This window comes from Polyodon spathula, chromosome 17 (genome assembly GCF_017654505.1).
Source record: "Polyodon spathula isolate WHYD16114869_AA chromosome 17, ASM1765450v1, whole genome shotgun sequence".
NCBI lineage: Eukaryota > Metazoa > Chordata > Actinopteri > Acipenseriformes > Polyodontidae > Polyodon > Polyodon spathula.
Genome location: NC_054550.1, coordinates 28779386 through 28797386, shown reverse-complemented (window position 1 = coordinate 28797386; position 18001 = coordinate 28779386). Strand labels below are relative to the sequence as shown.

Sequence of the window (18001 nt, the reverse complement as noted above, 5' to 3'; positions counted from 1 at the left end):
TTATGTTCTTTGACTGTGATAATACATATTGGAAAGTGAAGGGAAATCAAAGAGTTAGAGTACAATACTGCTAATGCTGCTGTAGTGTATAATAAGGATCAGCGTTGAAAGTATTAATGGATTGTTCTGCATATGTGTGGATTTTGCTGGTACTAATTTGGTGTGTAAGTACAGTGTCAAAGACGTAGCAGTTAAGTCACTTGTGACTTTAAAAAAATAAAACTCTTATTTTTATCACTTAAGGCTTTTTGGCAAGACATTTTGTTTATTTCGTTATTTGTTTAACACTTTACCTGTGACACATGCGCAGGGGATTTTTTTAAATACAAAAAAAAAAAACATATTGTAGAAGCCGGCTTTAAAACTGTAAGTGATAGTTCTACAACTGGATAGTTTATTTATACTGTTGTACATTATTTAACAAATTTTATTTTTAAGCACCCTGGGCCATATTTGCTAAGGTTTTGGTGTTTTACCGGATTCAGCCGAGTCAACGCCTTGAGCGTAGAGTTGAGGTGAAGGCAAAAGTTTATTAAATGGTGAAATACCAAGTAAACGGTTTGACTGAAAAAAGGGTGCTACGTCCACTGTAATGTCATTCTACGTTTAGAATTAAGCATTTTTAAAATTCAAACGGTAAAGCACAGCACACAGTTTACACTAAAGAATCAAGAAGTGCAGTTGCAGCGCTCCAGAAAGAAACATTTCGATCACAAAACTACAAAGCAACAGCTCAGCCTGGATTCTGCTGCAGTGTCACACTTGCAAGAGAAAACATGTTACTGTCGTTTTAAATTTAAAACGACTTTCGTTTTTAAATTTTTGTATGCTTATATATAAAATTGTACAGGACTGAGAAATTCCAATTGAATAAAAAACAAGTAAATCAAGCTTTCGGATCGTGCTTAGTAACCAGCAGATCTCTTAAGTTTCTCTGAGTTGAAGTTTTCACCATCCAAGGTGAGGACGAGGTAAACACAGCCCTTGTTTTATCCCCTGCTGTTATGGCACTGAACTCTGCTGCCGGGGAGGAGACGTGAAGGAGGACTGTGCTGTAAGCAGTTCATCTTGGGTTGTCTGTCGGGACTGTACCATAAAATAAAATATGCTTACTAAGGTGTGTGTACATTAGTTTGTATTACATGGTGGATTGAGGCTGCAGTCTCTTCCAGGGTGTCACATGTACATAGTCAGAGTTGCACATTTCTTTATTTTTTGAGCAGGGGTAGAAAAAAATACCTTTGTTTCTTTGAGAGTGAGGTTTATTGGAGGGTGGTGTCTATTAAAAAAGCTGATATGAGTGAGGCGTTAATTTGAAGTTATACAGTAAATGTTTTTGCTACTGTATTATACTTTAACATAAGAAAACTTGTGTAATTTACTAGCAGTTTCCACCCAAATGTAAACTTTAGATGGAGCAGTTGTTTATTATGTTTACACCTTGCTTAAAATTGAAAAGGGAGCAGTTGGAGTGGTTGCTCTATCAAATTTAGTCACAAAAATGACTTAGTCTTATTTATATACTACACCAAATTGTGATGTGATCTAACTTGCCTGCTGTTAAACATGTGCAGTGGTTTAGGATTAGTAAGTGCTGTCACTCACTGTTCAGCTGTTTGCCAACTGCATTGTGGCATAGTTGGGGAGATAACGTGCAGAGCAATTTGAAGTGTAAACCTGTCCAAAAGACTAGACTACATCTGCACAACATTTCTTTGAATAAATGACCTTACTTGCAGTGTACCCATCCTATTGTATAAACACTACAGCTGATATCTACAGTCTGACATGCATTTCCTGTTTCCATTTAAAAAAAAAAAAACATAGCCTTTTGGTAAGACTGTGTATTAAAGGCTTCCCTTAACTGCTTGCAGTAGTGCCAGAGCATGATTGTTACAAAACTGTTTGGTGATTGCCTACTATTAAAATGCTGTCGGTTCAAATTCCCTGTACAAAGGACACAACAGAACATGCAGCTTGGTCCATGCAGTTTGGTTTCTGGTATGCACGGCCAAATGCTTTAGTTAGTAGTTTGACAAATGATTTGTTGTGAATTTTGATTCATGTGTAGGTTAATTCTCAACTCGGTCACTGTTTTGATATTATTGTTTTGATTATAATTATTATTGTCACATTAGGGGGTCCTAAATTATCTGGGGAAAAAAACTAAACATGATTTATGGCAGCTGTTGTGTATACTATAGATGCTAAGATTCCATTTTGACTTTCCAGTACAACATTGCTCTTTTGCTTAGATATCGCTTACATGTTAACATTCCAAGTCTATTCGAAAGATGTTTAAAACATATTTTAATGTAACTTTCTGTAAGAGCTGTGCAATTTAAATTGTCTTGCATTATCATACACTGGTGGTTGGCACGTCTGGATCTGCAGTACAAGGTTCAATTCCTTGCAGTGTAAGTTTAAGCAAGACAGTTATACTGAAATGCATTCTGTGTTTAAGTTATTAGTATGTTGTGCATAAACAACCGTTTGTCTTGTAAATATACAGATTAGAATGAGGGGTGTGCTAAATATGTGATCGTGTAGACTTTTAATTTGACAACATATTTTTTTAAAAGGAGCAAGACTTCTACATTTTATTTGGTGGCTTACAATTATCTTTCACTGTACTGTAAACAAATGTTTATGAAAACCTTAACCTGTACTTTTTTTTCTGAAGAAAAACAAAGCATCTCTAGCGGCATGATTTAACAGAAGTCATCTAAACTTGAATATGGAAAAATGGATGTGAAAAAGATGCATCTTTTGTCCAGATGTTAAAACAATGTGGCAGTGAAAGGGTAGTTTCTACTTCACAGCATCTGTAATAGGACTTTAATGTTTATTGGAAAACCTGTAATGGAATACAGCAGTGTACCAAAAAGTAGGACAGTAATTATACAGCAGAAACGTCACCTCAGTATGGCAACCATATTAGGTCAGAAGTCAATAACACTGTGTGAGAGGGTACCCCCTGCCCCAGTATTCATTTTGTAGTCTTGTTATTTAACTGTACTGTGTACTACTATTATTAGTGTAGGTATGTGGCAGCATGGCAGGGTGAAAACCTTGCCACAGCTTTGGTGCGTGCTATGTGGCAGGGAGTGAGTTAAAATCATCCCTGCCAACAAGTGGGAATGTGGCTGGAGCCATTAATTGAATAAATGTTTAAAAGACTGATTAAGCCACAGGTGTGTCTATATAGAGTGATCACTGTTGTTGGTGAGAATTAATGTTGGTGAAAGTGAGGCTTCTGTGTGGTGTGGCGTTTAAATATATAAGAGGGTGTATTAAAAAATACAACAAAAAAAAAACAACTGCTGGTTTTATGGGAGTTCTTGTGAAGCAGTATACTATGTGTAAAACCACAGTATTTTTAAAATATTCTGTTTTGTTTAAACTGTTTGGCCCTTGTGCCTGTTTTGTTTTGTTTTTGGTGATTTGTTTATTTTATTAAATTGCACAAAAGCACATTTAAACCTGCAGCTTTTGTGTCTGAGTCTCTAGGGGCACTATCCCACACTGATACCAACTGTGAACAGAATGACATCACTGGTCAGGCTGAATTTATCCAGAAAAGACTCACACACACGAAAGCTGCAGGCTTAAACACGCTTTTGTGCAATTTAATAATGAACAAATAACCAAAACAAACAGTTTAAGCAAAACAGAATATATATTTTTAAATACTGCAGTTTTGCACACGCAATACATATCTTCACAAAAACTAAACAAGATTTATTTTATACACCCCTTATATATTCAAATCACACAGCACACAAAACCCTCGCCTTCACCAATATTCATTCTCACCATCATTTCTCACCAACACCCGTGATCAATATATACACCTGTGGCTGGGGCCTTAATCATTTAAACTAACCACTCCAGCCAGATTCCCACTTGTGTTTACAGGGATGATTAACTCCCTCCCTGCCACCCAACACTCCCCACACAACATGAACCAATGCTCTGGCACAGTTTTCACCCTGCCATGTTGCCACACCTTCTTTTTCTTATATTAATAATAATAATACACAATACATTTAAATAACACAAAATAAAACATTGGGTTGGACTGGGGGTACATTGTCACACATGGTCACCAGCACATTTGGCATATCGGTTTATACAACCCTGCACAGTCCAAATGCTTTGGGATATGAGGCTGTGACACTATAGCTTTATAAAATAAATGTCACAAAAGGTTTTTTTATTTGTTGTACCCATTGTCGAACTTGACCGAGAAATCCACAATGCAGCTGTGCACTGAGTGTGAAACATATCTAAAAGCATTCAGTCTTTATCACCTAGAAAGTCAAAAGTGGCATGAGCCCAATATGGCAGCCATCATAGTAGGTTTCAAGTTACAGTGAAGGGCGTTACATTTTGACCTGAGGAGTTTCCATAGCCCTGAAACTATGAAGTTGGTTTATGAGAGATTAGCAGGCAGATAATAAAATCAAACAGGCTGCCTTGAGGGAATCCTCAAATAGTATACTGGCAGTCTTAGATGATGTCTTAAACTGCACTATATAGTTGAATATCTTTGATCAGTTGATCCCAATTTTGGTCTGTGTATTTATTGCAATTGTCACCAAGATAGTACAGTACTAGCTAGTGCTCAACTTCGTACAGCACTAAGGACTACATGTGCAAATTCTTTACAATTGATTTCTGTCTGTTGAAAAACCTTGGATTAACCTGGGATCCAGGAACAAACACCATTTTCCTGGATTTGCAAAAAAAACTTGCAGAATTCAAATGGGATCACAGCTTTCTCAAAGAAAATTTCCAAACAGTGTAATGGCAACTGTCATGCTTTTTTTTGTGTGTGCAAAATATTACAAGGCAATGACCTATCACATGTAATTTGTCAACCACTTCAGATGTACAGAGTAAGTTAAATATTAACCTTAGTTGCAGCTTACAAGGTATGGTTTGGGAACTCGTGCATCTGGCTCATCTACTACCTACATCTTTTTTGTTCAGTATGTAAAAAAATATTTAAAACACAAAAGTTGAGGGAAGTTAAAGATCTTCTAGCACATCTATGTTACATGAGTGTCTAGTTAAATGTCTGTGCTCTGCTGGTTGTACAGTCTAATCCTGGCCTATCTATGATAACATTTGGTAGTCGACAATCGGGGTCTATGAAATTTATCAAAATTGGGACTCATTTTTAACAAAAACTGGCAGCACAATTTACGAAGCCTTAGCATACAGCTGGCTGTACATTAACACAACCTTACCCAAGGTAACATTAGAGGTTAAAATAAAATTTAAATCTTAACAGGCAGATTTATTTATACTAAAAAAAAAAAGAGATACACACAATAATTACTACTTAGGACTTTATTGCAAGTTATTTACCGAAACATACTTGCAAATTAGTATCCCAAATAATGAACTGATAAAGTCCAAATCTGCTGAAAAGTACAAAAAGCATAATGTAAAGAAATATCTGTACAAGTACAGATTTAGTAGTCTGGGATAGTGACATTTGTTTACAGCAAGAGCATTGTTGGGTTGAGTTATTTACATATTATCTTCATCAGATTCATCCTCCTCTTCTAGTGAATCCTATAAAAAATGAATACACAAGACAAACAATATGGAACTTGTGAAGGTGAAGCAAAACTACCAAAAACAGAATTACTACTTACTTTAGCATATTTTTCCGCTTCCTCTCTGAGTTCTTTTGGTACCAATTCATGCCTGCCCTTTGTAACTGAAAAAAAAGTTTAATGAGAGGAAAACTTACCAGAATATATTTAACAAACTCAAAAGTGTGTTTTTTTTTCTGTATGTTAATATTGTTATTAAAAAATAAAGATTACCTTCTCCAACCCAGCTGAGTTCAAGCTCAAAGGCTTTGTCTTTTACTTCATCATGCACAATGTAGATTCTAGGAATAAAGAGCAAATATTAACAAAGATGTTATACTGAGAATGATGATAAAAGCTATACGGGGAGGGGCACAGATTCTACAGTAACTTAATGTAGGAAACTACCGAGGTCCTATTGCAAGTGACACTGCAGCAGCAGTTGTTGACCATAGTTTGCTTTGTCACTTTGGATAAAAGCATCTGCTAAATTACTACAAAATAAAAACTAGCTAAACTTAAATACTGGACAGGTGTTTGCCCAGCACAGCAAACCACACTAATGTGCACTCAAATGATTATGCTTACAAATTTATTATTAGATAACATTTAGTTTTTCAGGATTTATTATAACAATCTGCAACTGTCAAGAGTTTTATTCCCCCACCATGATGGAAAGATACCCAAATTCTGGTTAATCCAATCAACTGTTTAGAAGTTATAAGCTGGGATAAAATTATCCGATAAATAAAAATCTGCGTTAATCCACAATTAAAATAAAATGCTAAAATTGAGCGCTGTTTCCCCCACACACACACAAATACACTAAGTATTTATTGGTACACTGTACAATTAATGAAGTTACAAGTTCACCAGTGCCATGAAAATAAATTAAACATGCTTACCATTTTACTTTAAACATTACAAATACTAGTAATAATAAAAAACAAAAAAAGTATGTGTGTTAGTTTCTCAGAGATAGTCTGTCATCTAGATGGCTATTGCCAAACTCACTGAACAGATCTTTAATAAGTGCATTGATCTGGGTTATCAAACAAACAAAAAAAGCCTTGCATGTTTTATACTCCGCCACAAGTGCAAAACTAAATTCTCCGACAGCTTAGAAAATCTGTTTTTCCACTGCAAACTGATTCGTGATTATATACCACAAGCCTTCATAAAAACAAACATCCAAGCACAGCATGTGAGCTGCAGTTCACGCACCTAATTACTACAGCTTTAAAAAAAGACAACAGTAGACTATATTTTACCCACTGAAATGAGAAAAAGCCTTACATCAATAAAATGGTAAAACACTTACATTTTTGCAACCTCTTTCACCAGCTCTCTGCAAGTCATCTCTTTCATCTAATACAACAAACAAATAAACAGTCAATGCTTTACATAGTTGAGAAAAAAAAGGAGCTCATTAACCAATTCCTTGGAAGATTAAATGATTTGTGAAATATTACCTGGAGTTTTTCAATCTCGGTTTTTGCAGCTTGTTTAGCCTTGCCAACAGCACAACCCCAGTAACCCTACAAAAAATTGAACGTCATTAGTACAGTCAATACATTTGTCATTAGATTTCCATTTAAAACTGATAAACCATTTTGCATCAAACAAGTTATAATGACCTAAATTTTGTAAATTGCAGAAACAAATTCAACTTAATTACAAAGTTAAGGAAACAAACTCACGTAAGAAATTCCAGAAGGGTCAACCATGTACAGCTGAGGACCATCATCTTCATCATATGATCCCAACATAAAGCTGAAATTGATTTAAGAATAAGCACATATTTTAAGCACATATACTGCAGATAGTGCCTTCTCATTTAAACAGCACAGTACGTAGCACAATAAGAATCAAGGTAATCTACATTATGGGTATTGACAACTTGGGAAGTGTGGTTTAAGCCTAAAAAAAATTGTTCCTTACAAGTAAACAGTGCAACATGTATTAAGAAATCCAAAATGTATTAAGTCTTCAGGATTTAAGCATTACATGGTGTAATATTGTACACACAGGGAAAAAAGAAAAGAAAAAAAAACTTACCTGCAGCCAAAAGGTCTGACTGCACTGTACAGTGTGTATGCATGAGCGTACATTGCCACTCTGTCTGCAAGATGCTGTGAAAAATATTTATTTTGCTTTATTCTGTATTTCAAAGCAAAGCTGCTCAAACAAAACATGCATATGTCCCAAACACTCAATAGGGGGAGGGTACAAACTAAGAGGTCTATTTCCACAATATTCACACTGTTGAGCGTTAGCTTTACAGGCGGACTGGTCTGATCAGGGAAACTGAAGGGGAGATGTCTCACTGGGGATTAAATGGGAGCATCATGTAAATCAGGTTAAACCAGACAACTTTTAAACCCAGATATTAGTCATATCCAGGTTAACAAGCTCGATAAATAAATTTGAAAAAAGTTACAATATACTATCCAACTAAATAAAATGCATTACTTTACTTTTGCTGTATCACGTGTTGTCTGTATCACATTCATATATTTTTCAACATTATCCCTATTTTGATATTTGTATGCAAACATCACAGGTCAGTTGAGGAATACATTTCTCAAATTTTACTTTGGAACATTTTAAGACCATCATAGTATACCCTCTGTTCCCACAGCAACCATCCATTCGAACCTGAGCATCATCCTATTGCAGGAGGGAGCATGGATAGCATTGATAAAGACTTAACATTGAAACATTTATCCAAGAATTTGACTGGTTTCTTTTAGCATCACTACAGAGCATAAGCATATCAAACAAGCCTTGGGTTATATTGAAAAATACACTGTGGCAATCTGAACACAGAATTCAACAAAGCAGTGTGTTTGTGGTTCATTAGTTTAGAAGATACCAACCTTTAGTGGAATGTCATGGCCATAGTTGGATCTGAAATTGGAAGCCTCTTCTCTAGCTATTTCAGAAAGAGACCGTGCATCTGCCAAGAGACCTGCCACTGCCTAGAATAAAAAGAATACAAAATAAATTAATTAAAACACTGCTCATTCTGGCTGCCAAGATTTAAGAGTCTGGATAAAGACTGGCAATAAGCCATGCATTTCTGTCTTGGTTGTTTTTGTTTGCTTCTCAACACCTTTGTAATAACAATAATGAAATGGATTGAAGGAAAGCTGCACAGTATAGTAGTTTCCATTGCCAACAACGTTGCAAGAGATATAGGTTTCAGTGTCTTACCATTCCCACATGTCGATCAATGTTAAAGATGCGTTTGTTTGAACCCTGTTCGTAGAGTTTGGACAAAACTAACTTTTCAACTCCAAACACAACACCATCTTTGCACCTGATCCCTACAGCTGTGCTGTAAAAATAAAAACAAAGTTGTCTTTTGAGAAGCAGATTGGTTCTAACACTTCCACATATCACACACACGACAGCATCAGACAAGCACTGGAGTAACCTAAACGTGAGATCATGACAGTTACTACTTTACAGTTCCACAATGGCAGTAGATGCGACTCAAAAAGCTTACCTGCTGTTTTCTACAGCCTTCGTAGCATATTCAACTTGAAAAACTCTTCCGTCAGGGGAAAACGTGGAGGCGGATAAATCATACTGCAATGCAATAGATGACATATATTGCATAAACCATAATTTATAGCCACATGCTAAAACGAATTCTGAGGTATAACAAACTACGCTTCTGCATATGCATCGTCCGTATTTTGTCGATTAAGACACTGCTCGAGTAGGTCCAAGTGCCAAAGTGTACTACATTCTACAGGGTACTGCTAATCTATCTATCGCCTAGTCGCCGGTGGACATCCAGATTATTATACTAATCGTATAAATATTTTAACGTTAACGTCGGTTTCACTTTCAAATTCAACTGTTCTCCACGGAGACTCATCCAAGTGATTCAGCAAGGAATGTCTTACTTGCATAAAGATCTTTCTTAGGAATAACTTAATATACCAGCCTTTAAACTGACACCGCGGGAACATCAAATATCAAAAACACATATTGTTAAAAATTACTCTTTTTTTAACGTGTCTTACAATAAAAACTACAGGATTTTACTCTACCGGTACCCCACCACTCAGTGAGCTGAGCAGGCCGTCACTGTAGTAAACTTAACCCTATCAATAGTACTGTATACGTATCCTTGCACTAGCCTTAAATTTAACTGAAAAAACCATTTCTTCCACATATATCTCACCCCAGTGCCAATGGAACTCATTTTGCTGTATTTATGTTTACAGTTATTTTCTTCTCAGTCCCGTCTTTCTCTTTTTGCTTATTAATTCCCCCACTCTTCCACCGGCTAACAACGACTTTCCTGATTGAACAAACCCTATCCAATCACAACCGTTTCACTCCGAGCTCTCTAGCCCGCATATCTCATGATTTACAGCTGCTCCTGCAGCGCCACCTAGAGGATGAAACGATTATTAAGTCGCGACTGGTTTGGAAATGTGTCAGTGTTGTCTGCCAAGTCAAATTATACAAATCTTTGGTAGTAAAGTGATAACTTTGGTTACTGCATCATCTTACATAACTCCTGATATTTTGTGTAAGTTATAGTCCCTATACAAATAATATTTCTACATATAATAATAATATCACTATACTGGATAATATTCTTACAAAAAGTAGTCCTTCATAAACATATCTGAAAATATCTAATAATAATAATAATAATAATAATAATAATAATATAGTTGTGATAGCTCAAATAAAAATTAACCCTCTTCGTTGCTTCACCTTTCTGATAAAACTAGAATTCACATTTTGGGTGACATTCACCACAAGCATAGATTAGCAACTCAAAAATGTTAGTGGAGTGATACTGTATTTAACACTTTTTGTAGTTAAAAAAAAAAAAAAAAAAAACAATTATTTTCTGTATACATCGTTTTTAATTCAATTTTGAATGGCCTGTAATCGCTTCAACGTCGACTCGTTGGTATCCCCCGTTGTAATCCAATTCTTGCAATGTACTGCTTTCACTTTCAAGATTCCGTCGCAAACGTGACGTCGTCAGCGGAAGAAAAGTTTTTGCAGCGAGCGCCAGTAACTTGCCCGAACGATTCTAATTCAGGAATATAGTTGGTTGCAGATGGTAAGTACGTTTTCATGCCAGTATTTTTTTTTTCTCAAACCAGTACAGTAGGCCTACAGAAATAGAGAGGTTTAGGAATTGTGCACATATACTTAAATTTCACCATACAATTGAAGAAGGGTCTGACATTTTTTTCCGGCTATGAAATACAATGTAATGAAAAATACGTTTCTGTATTCAGAGTAACACATTTAAACTTAATAATTTGCAAGAATACACAGCATTTTTTTTTTTTTTTTTTTTTTTTTACCTTAAACATTTTTTTTTTTTATATTCCACATCTTTTTAAATGTGATGTCTTCCTTTTGTAATCTTGTTTAAATTATTTCAATGTGTACAATACGTGCTTGCATAGCTTGTTTACATACATTTCCTTATTGTGTGGACTTGACAGCGTTCGAATAATGCATTATTCACATTGTTTACGTGAATGTATTCAGCTCTAGTTGGTATCACCGTTTTTTGCTTTTTTTTAGGGGGGGGGGGGGGGGGGGGGGGGGGGGGGGGGGGGGGATGAATGCATGTGAGAGTCAATTTAATTTAGTTGTTTCATAATGCAAACTGTTACGCTGACCTGGAAGTGCTACAGTGTTGCCAACCTGTTGCGAGAAGAGACGCTGCCTGGTTGTCTGGGAAAAAAGATTAAGCAGGAAGCGCTTCCCAGAAACCCATCACAGTGCTGTGGAACTGTAAGATTATGAATGCTGCTGATAAAAATCTTGAAGTACAGCGTGCCCTTCACAGGGCTAAGCTAAAAAACAACTAGATTAAAAGGTGAACCTGGGGAGAAGTAAGTGTGTGTGTGTGTGTGTGTGTGTGTGTGTGTGTGTGTGTGTGTGTGTGTGTGTGTGTGTGTGTGTGTGTGTGTGTGTGTGTTTTTTTTGTTTTTTTTCTGTATTATTGCATTTTCTTGTTTGTGGCGAGGTAATGTGTATTTTTGCATATACGGTGTGGAGTAGCATCGTCTGTTGTGGCTTTATCCTGGCTTTCCCCTGCTACAGAAATACATATGCATGATATCCGTAGCGGTTTTGCACCACTTACTTTTTCTAGAGAGATAGAACCCTTCTAATCCAATTGTGATAGTTAGGACATTCCTTATGAAGTTATTGTTAGTATCAGATCTGGTTTTATAAGACATCTTGGACATTTCGAATTGGGTAGAAGAACAGTGAGAAATTGATTTAAAAAAAAAAATATCCCCCCCAAAAAAGTATTATGAGATCTGTTGCTTGCCGTATACTTCTGCAGAGTATAGAAGACAAATTGGCCTCAGCACATAGTAGGCCAGTGATATACTGCATATTCCCACTGTTCTAGATTGGATGGGATCAGAAACCATTCATTTTAGATTTCAGCTGTAAGGTAAGAAAATGCATTTAAGTGAACAGTAGAGACAGACTCCTACTTTTTTCTCCCTCTGCTACTACTGGTAGTCATCATAGGTTAGAAATAACTCTATGCTATAATCCCCTTAGAAATCATATGAAAGGCTTATTTGGACGTTGAAAAAAAAATAACACTACAGCAAGGCAGACAGGCAGTATGTTTGTAATAGCTTTACGTCCAATAAATTGTCAAAAAGTCTTGTAGGACTACATTACTGACCATATAGCTCTACATGTCCAAATAATACTTGTGGGTTGTCTTTTTTTTTAGTATCAGAGACATTGCTTTTCACTGGATCTTTTTGTTATTTGATTTTTTATTTATTTATTTTTTACTCCATAATTTTAAATAACGTACTAAAGTCTCTACTTACTGTCCTCTAATCACATTCTGGAAGTCGTAGTCAGATTAGACATTTGGACTGCATTGCATCACAGAAAGTGATTGTACTGTGCAAGGAATGATGCCTCGGAACAAGTGCAGCTTTGTTTTCAATTGAATGTGTTGACATTGAGAAGATAAGCTTTGGACTTGTCTGACCAACCTTCTCGATTTTCCTACCCCAGGGATACCAATGCAAAACTCCTTGCGGGCTGGCTTTTTTTTTTTTTTTTTTTTTTTTTTTTTTTAGTAGACAGTATATAAAGTGCTTGGTTGATTTCCCTATTGTTTTTATTTATTTACTTATTTTTTTATTATTACTAAGGGACGATTCCTTCAAAAAGCTCAGAACTGCTGCATTGAAGCAAAATAAAGAACAAGAACTACTAGTTGATATGTACAAAGGTAAGTCTCATTTAAAATCATCACCACAAATAGAACTAAATTGAAAGAACAGCCAGTCTAAATCTAGTTTTTTCTGTTCAATTTTACACTGGGATGAGGTTGAAAGACTACTTTTTTTATATACTTTTCTAACCACAAGAGGGAGCTGGTATCTTGTGAATGAGCAGTGAGCCAAGCTTTCCCTCGAGTTTGATTTTTGATCATTTGTGCATGCAGATGTTATTATCCCCTGCAAAGAGGATAGAGTGGAGCTGGTCGTACACAAACATAAATACTCAGTGTCACACTTCACATGTTTTCATATATCTGGAGAACTGCTTATCCATTGTCATGAAACTTGATATTTACATTATTTAGCGTAACATATTGAAAATTTCCGATTGTGGCCGTATGGATGGTGTCTGTCTGTACATCCATCCATCTCTGTCCTATTCATAAAGCATTAGTAAATCACATTGTTTTGTTTGTTTGTCTGTTTTTTATTAATTAAATCAAGTTAAAGAAACCAACAACTGTTTCAAATATCAAATGTTATATAATTCATGGGTTACACTTTTTGTAATTTTTTGTAACATATAATGAAAAGCCTAATGGAGTTTTGAAGAGAATAATTTTGTTACAGCAAACATCGTTTTATGTTGGCTGATCATTTTAGTCATTATGTTGCCTTCCTAGTGCCTATTGTGTTTAGGTGTGAAATGACAATTCAATTTCTGTGTTAAATTATGTTATATCCACAAGGTGGTGCCACCCAACTAGGTAACACACAGAAATCTACTTGGTTTTCTTCAACGTGTGAGCATGTTATACATCAGGCCCTTGAGCTGCAAATACACTCCTCAAACTAACATTCAATGTGAAGTATCTAAAGAATAAAGCAATGTATTATTTTACTTATAGTAATAAGATACATATCTACTATGTTTGGGGGGGGGGGGGTGGGGGTCAAAAGGTCATTGTAAGACATTTCTGGAAAACCCACATCAAAGAAAGTAAAATAATGTAGGATGCAAACAATAATTCATGTTGTACGAGTGACTGCCCTATGAAACCACCTCTTCTATGTGTTTATGTATGTATACATGCAAACTATGCACTGATATCAGTAAATACACATTTAAAATTAAAATGAAATTGAATAGGACTGTTTATGGAACAAGCCATTCAGCTTATCCCTTGCAGTGTTTTTCAAGTCTGTTTTTACTGAAGATGCCTAATGCATAATCACAGTGAAGATCTTGACTGTTCTGTTGCAGTTAATTAATTGGTATGTTTGTTTAATTTTTTTTTTTTTTTATTGGTTAATGAATACAAATTTTAAAAAAAGAACAAATGAAGTGTATGTAGTACAGTTTCTGAATCTCGTTGTGATAGCAGTGGAGGCCAGGTGGTCTGTGTTGCCTTCACTGTTTTACTTTATGATACACATCCAACAACTGTAAAAACTCTAGAAAAAAATACATGTGATCCTGGCCATTTTTCAAAAGATTATTATCTTCTTCAAGACAGTGAAAACTACCGGTATGTTGGCTACTGTGAAAATAGGAATTTGTGGATCCTTGATATAGAGCTCCAAAAAAGTATTGTATAGCTTAACAAGTTGTTTGAGGTCAAATGTCGCTTTTTTATTTTATAAATGTTATTTAATATAACATATAAATGGGTCACATTTATAGTAGGTTTGTTAAAGTGCTCCTATTATTATTTATTTTAGTTCAGCCTACCAAAACTTTTGTGTCAAATATTCAAGAAAGCTGTTATTACAGGTTTACATCATATTAGTTACTTTACTTAATTATATTTTTTAAAAATGGTTGAAAGCATGGGGGGGTTTAAGAGGGGTGGAATATGACTCATTACATTGCAGTTAAGAAATCTTAAAATGAGGAATGGCTCAAACTGCTGTGGAATGGTAATATTTCCAATCCAGCGATTTATACGTGGTTGCACTTGCTCTTTCATGATTGGGGAATGGGTATGTTTTTTACTGTCATACTTGTTAGCAATGCTGAGTACTGCTGAATTCTGCTGCACTACAAGTGCATTTGATAATATGATTTTTAGTAATACTAAAAGGTATAAAAAGGTTTTCATTGTTTTGTTTTTTGGAAATGTGATCCTGCCACACACACATGCATGCTGTATGCACCCTCTGATATAGAAGGGATTCTATTAATACATCCTAGCATAGATCCTGTTTGCAGCTGCCTATTTTACATCAGTCATCATGCTAATGCTCACAGAAAGACGAGCTGTGTCAGTCCTGCTTGAAGCATCTGAAGCATGTTGTTTTTGTTCAATTACAGTATATTTAGAGACAGCTGCAAGATATTTTTTTGTTTAATAAATGCGAATTTGTGGTTAATTTAATCAACAATGTCTTTGTAGGCATTTTTCAAAAGAGTATGCATCAGTTTGTCATTAATGAATGATGTACTCAATCATTAGAACGTCTCAAAATGAATTCCTAATTCTTTGCTAAAGTAAGACATTGCTGGCCCTCTGTGCTGTGTTTTTTTTTTTTTTTTTTATGAGACCACCCTAGGTTTGAGTACGTGAGAACCAGGCAAAGTGCTTCACCTAAAAGAACAGCCGCGGGGTGTGCAGGGTGAGTCATACAGAGCAGGTTTGCATCCTGGCTGTGTGTAGTCACCGGTCTTTGCTGTGGTACACCAAAAAAAAGAAAATTACATTTTAAATAACTTCATTTTCCCCTTAGACCATTACTTTACCATACTTTATACAATGAATTTATAAAGCTTATATGATATACTGGATTCTCAGCTATAAAGTAATTCCTGACAGTGACGAGTCATATTTTAATCTTTAGAGCAACCTCTGTTGTGAAGATACTTCGGGATCATGTGCTGCTCAGTGCTTCCTTAAACCATGAAGCAAGTCTATTGAAAGGTTTGAGTGATGAGGTGCATATATTAAAGTACTTACTGAAAGGTCTCTGAATACAGTAAAAACGTTCCTTTGTTCAGCAGTGGCTGGCTCAGCCACACATGTGGAATGTATGGGTTTTCAGTAGTATGCCTTCACAAAGGACGTGCGACTTTCAAACATGTTAGACATTATAATAACATTGTTTGAACCTTTTAACCTAGTGTTTGAATTAACAATTTGGACCTATTTAGGCAGAATTTGTCTAATTCAAATAAAGAATGCCCATGGTCTTTGTTGTTATGAGCGTATATGATAAAATTGACCTAAACTCTCATGAGCATGCTGTGCTGCTGTCAAGTAAAAGAAACATAAATATGTATTATTATTATTTAGAGTGCACCAATCTATCACTATTCTTCCTGTATCTCTTAACATATCATAAAAAGTGGCTTTACAAATTGCATTATTCAGTCAGGAACAAGCTTTCGGAGTAGGGCTCCATCCCTGAACTACCCCAGTGACTCACAAAACTGACACAGCATTGAAACAAATACAATTTCTGGTGTTCAGCCATCACATTGTAGGCAATGTGTCAAGTGAAGGATTCTAACTACTTTTGCACTTTTCATATTTGCATACAAGATTGTTTTTATTATTAATAGCGTGCTTTTGGGCACCGCTGTTTTAATGGGTACTGTTAAAAGTTTTCTTTCATGTTCATTACTGGCATGCATGAAAAATTACAAGGACTTACAAGAAATTACAAGGTCAGCTTTATCAGTGCTGCGCAGCCAATTATTGCAAACACACCTTACTTCCCCAATATAGAAACATAGAGCCTGTTAGCAAGACCTTTTTTTTTTTTTTAAAGAAAACAAATTATTGAAATAGACTTTTATTTAGTACGGTCGTCGAGGTTATGGTAATAAATTGAAGTGTGTACGATATACTTTCATTCGTTGTCCAGATCGCTACTGTATTTGGAAGGATTAAAAAATAAATCCTAAAACTCCTGGGTCTATTTCATTATTCTTTCCAGTAAACCACATGCTCTAGGGGGGTGTGAAGGATGCACTGTAGCTCGGGACTCAAAACTTTTATTTCAGACTTTGGGAAGGTGGAGTTGTGATTCCTAAATGATATCTGGAAGGGTTTGAAGTTAATAGTCAAGGGCTTAAAGGCATCATGTAATTAGGATATTATAGTTTGAACCATTTCTCTGTATGTTTGACCACAATGTCCAGTTGAACCTTAATTTGTCATTAGCCTAAATGTTTATGGGAGTAATTTCTTGTACTTATTTATTTTGTTATTTAAGTTAAATTAAAAATAAAAAATAAAAACATGTAAAACTCTAATTCAGTTATTATAGTTTATGGTCCTTTTTTTAATGAAAAACTTTTAAAATACCCTTTTTTGGGTAAATGTTAGTAGGAGGCTGTGCTAATAGGCGAACTAGGCTGGATCACATATTGGATAATTACCTGGATTAACAGTTATACGCTGCGTTTTGTGCTGTCCAAGACTTCTTTTGATGAACAATTCCTAATCACTGAATTCCAGGCTACCTGCAGCTAGCAAATGATTCAGAGCGAAAAATAAACAGATAGTCTTTGCACTGGACTGCAGATGTGGTAACTGTATTTAAATAAGGAGAAATTTAAACTTTTCCTACTGAGACTTATACACAAATTCACTTATTTGCTAACTGTAACTTAGATTGCTTTTCATTTATTTTGATTAAATCTAGACTTTTCTTAGATTATGTTCTGATTAAGTAAAAATTAAGAAATCCGTTCAAAGGAAGTGATCTATAGCTGTATAACATGTATGTGAATGTCAGTTGCCTAGTGATCTATTGATATTAATTGAAAAGAGCAGTTTGCTCATGGTCAGGTGCACCTATTTTGACATGAGGCCACGGCTGATGAAACCACCTCACCAGTTTATTGTTTCCATGGAAACACATCACAGAGGAAGTCTAACAAAAAAAAATATATATATATTTTTTACCAATTAATTGATAGAGCAGTGGAAATGACGGAAATAATGTTTTATTTCTCTGGCTATAAGATTCGATTGGATTTGGCAGATACATGACCTTTTCATGGCTCTTTTTTTGTTGTAGCAGTTTTTAGGGGTCAACTGCTGAAGATCCTGTGCCCTGTCTAAAACAACATGGATAAGATTCCAGGAATAGTTGGATGGGTTTTCTTGTTAGCATTTT

General features: G+C 35.4%; 2 protein-coding genes across 5 annotated transcripts in view; one reads left to right on the top strand and one right to left on the bottom strand.

The window, feature by feature from the left end:
* Positions 1-5343: 5343 nt before the first annotated feature.
* LOC121330239 (proteasome subunit alpha type-3) lies at positions 5344-9934 on the bottom strand. The gene is made up of 11 exons (XM_041276592.1): positions 9808-9934; positions 9121-9203; positions 8826-8949; positions 8489-8590; positions 7668-7741; positions 7310-7382; positions 7082-7147; positions 6931-6977; positions 5844-5911; positions 5670-5734; positions 5344-5586 (listed from the first exon to the last, which is right to left on the bottom strand). Exons 1-11 carry the CDS (start codon positions 9826-9828, stop codon positions 5542-5544), a joined length of 768 nt encoding a protein of 255 aa, XP_041132526.1. The 5' UTR covers positions 9829-9934; the 3' UTR covers positions 5344-5541.
* Positions 9935-10517: 583 nt separating this feature from the next.
* The window catches only part of LOC121330134 (mirror-image polydactyly gene 1 protein-like), a 61962-nt gene continuing 54478 nt past the window's right edge, over positions 10518-18001 (top strand). Inside the window, exons 1-2 of one of the 4 annotated variants that reach the window (XM_041276424.1) lie at positions 10518-10710; positions 12806-12885. Coding sequence is in view for 1 of the 4 variants with exons in the window: in XM_041276427.1 (XP_041132361.1) it covers positions 12876-12885 (10 nt within the window). In the remaining 3 variants the exon portion in view is untranslated. Of the gene's footprint in view, positions 10711-11238; positions 11501-12805; positions 12886-18001 lie in introns of those variants that run through there. The other 3 variants (XM_041276427.1, XM_041276426.1, XM_041276425.1) reach the window with 3 other exon arrangements.

Bases quoted from the DNA above. Each gene is read 5' to 3' on its own strand.
- LOC121330239 (XM_041276592.1), bottom strand. From the start codon at position 9,828: ATGAGTTCCATTGGCACTGGG. The intron at 9,204-9,807 runs GTGAGATATATG...ATTGCATTGCAG, and splicing joins TGAGTTCCATTGGCACTGGG to TATGATTTATCCGCCTCCAC. The intron at 7,742-8,488 runs GTTGGTATCTTC...TATTTTTCACAG, and splicing joins GCCATGACATTCCACTAAAG to CATCTTGCAGACAGAGTGGC.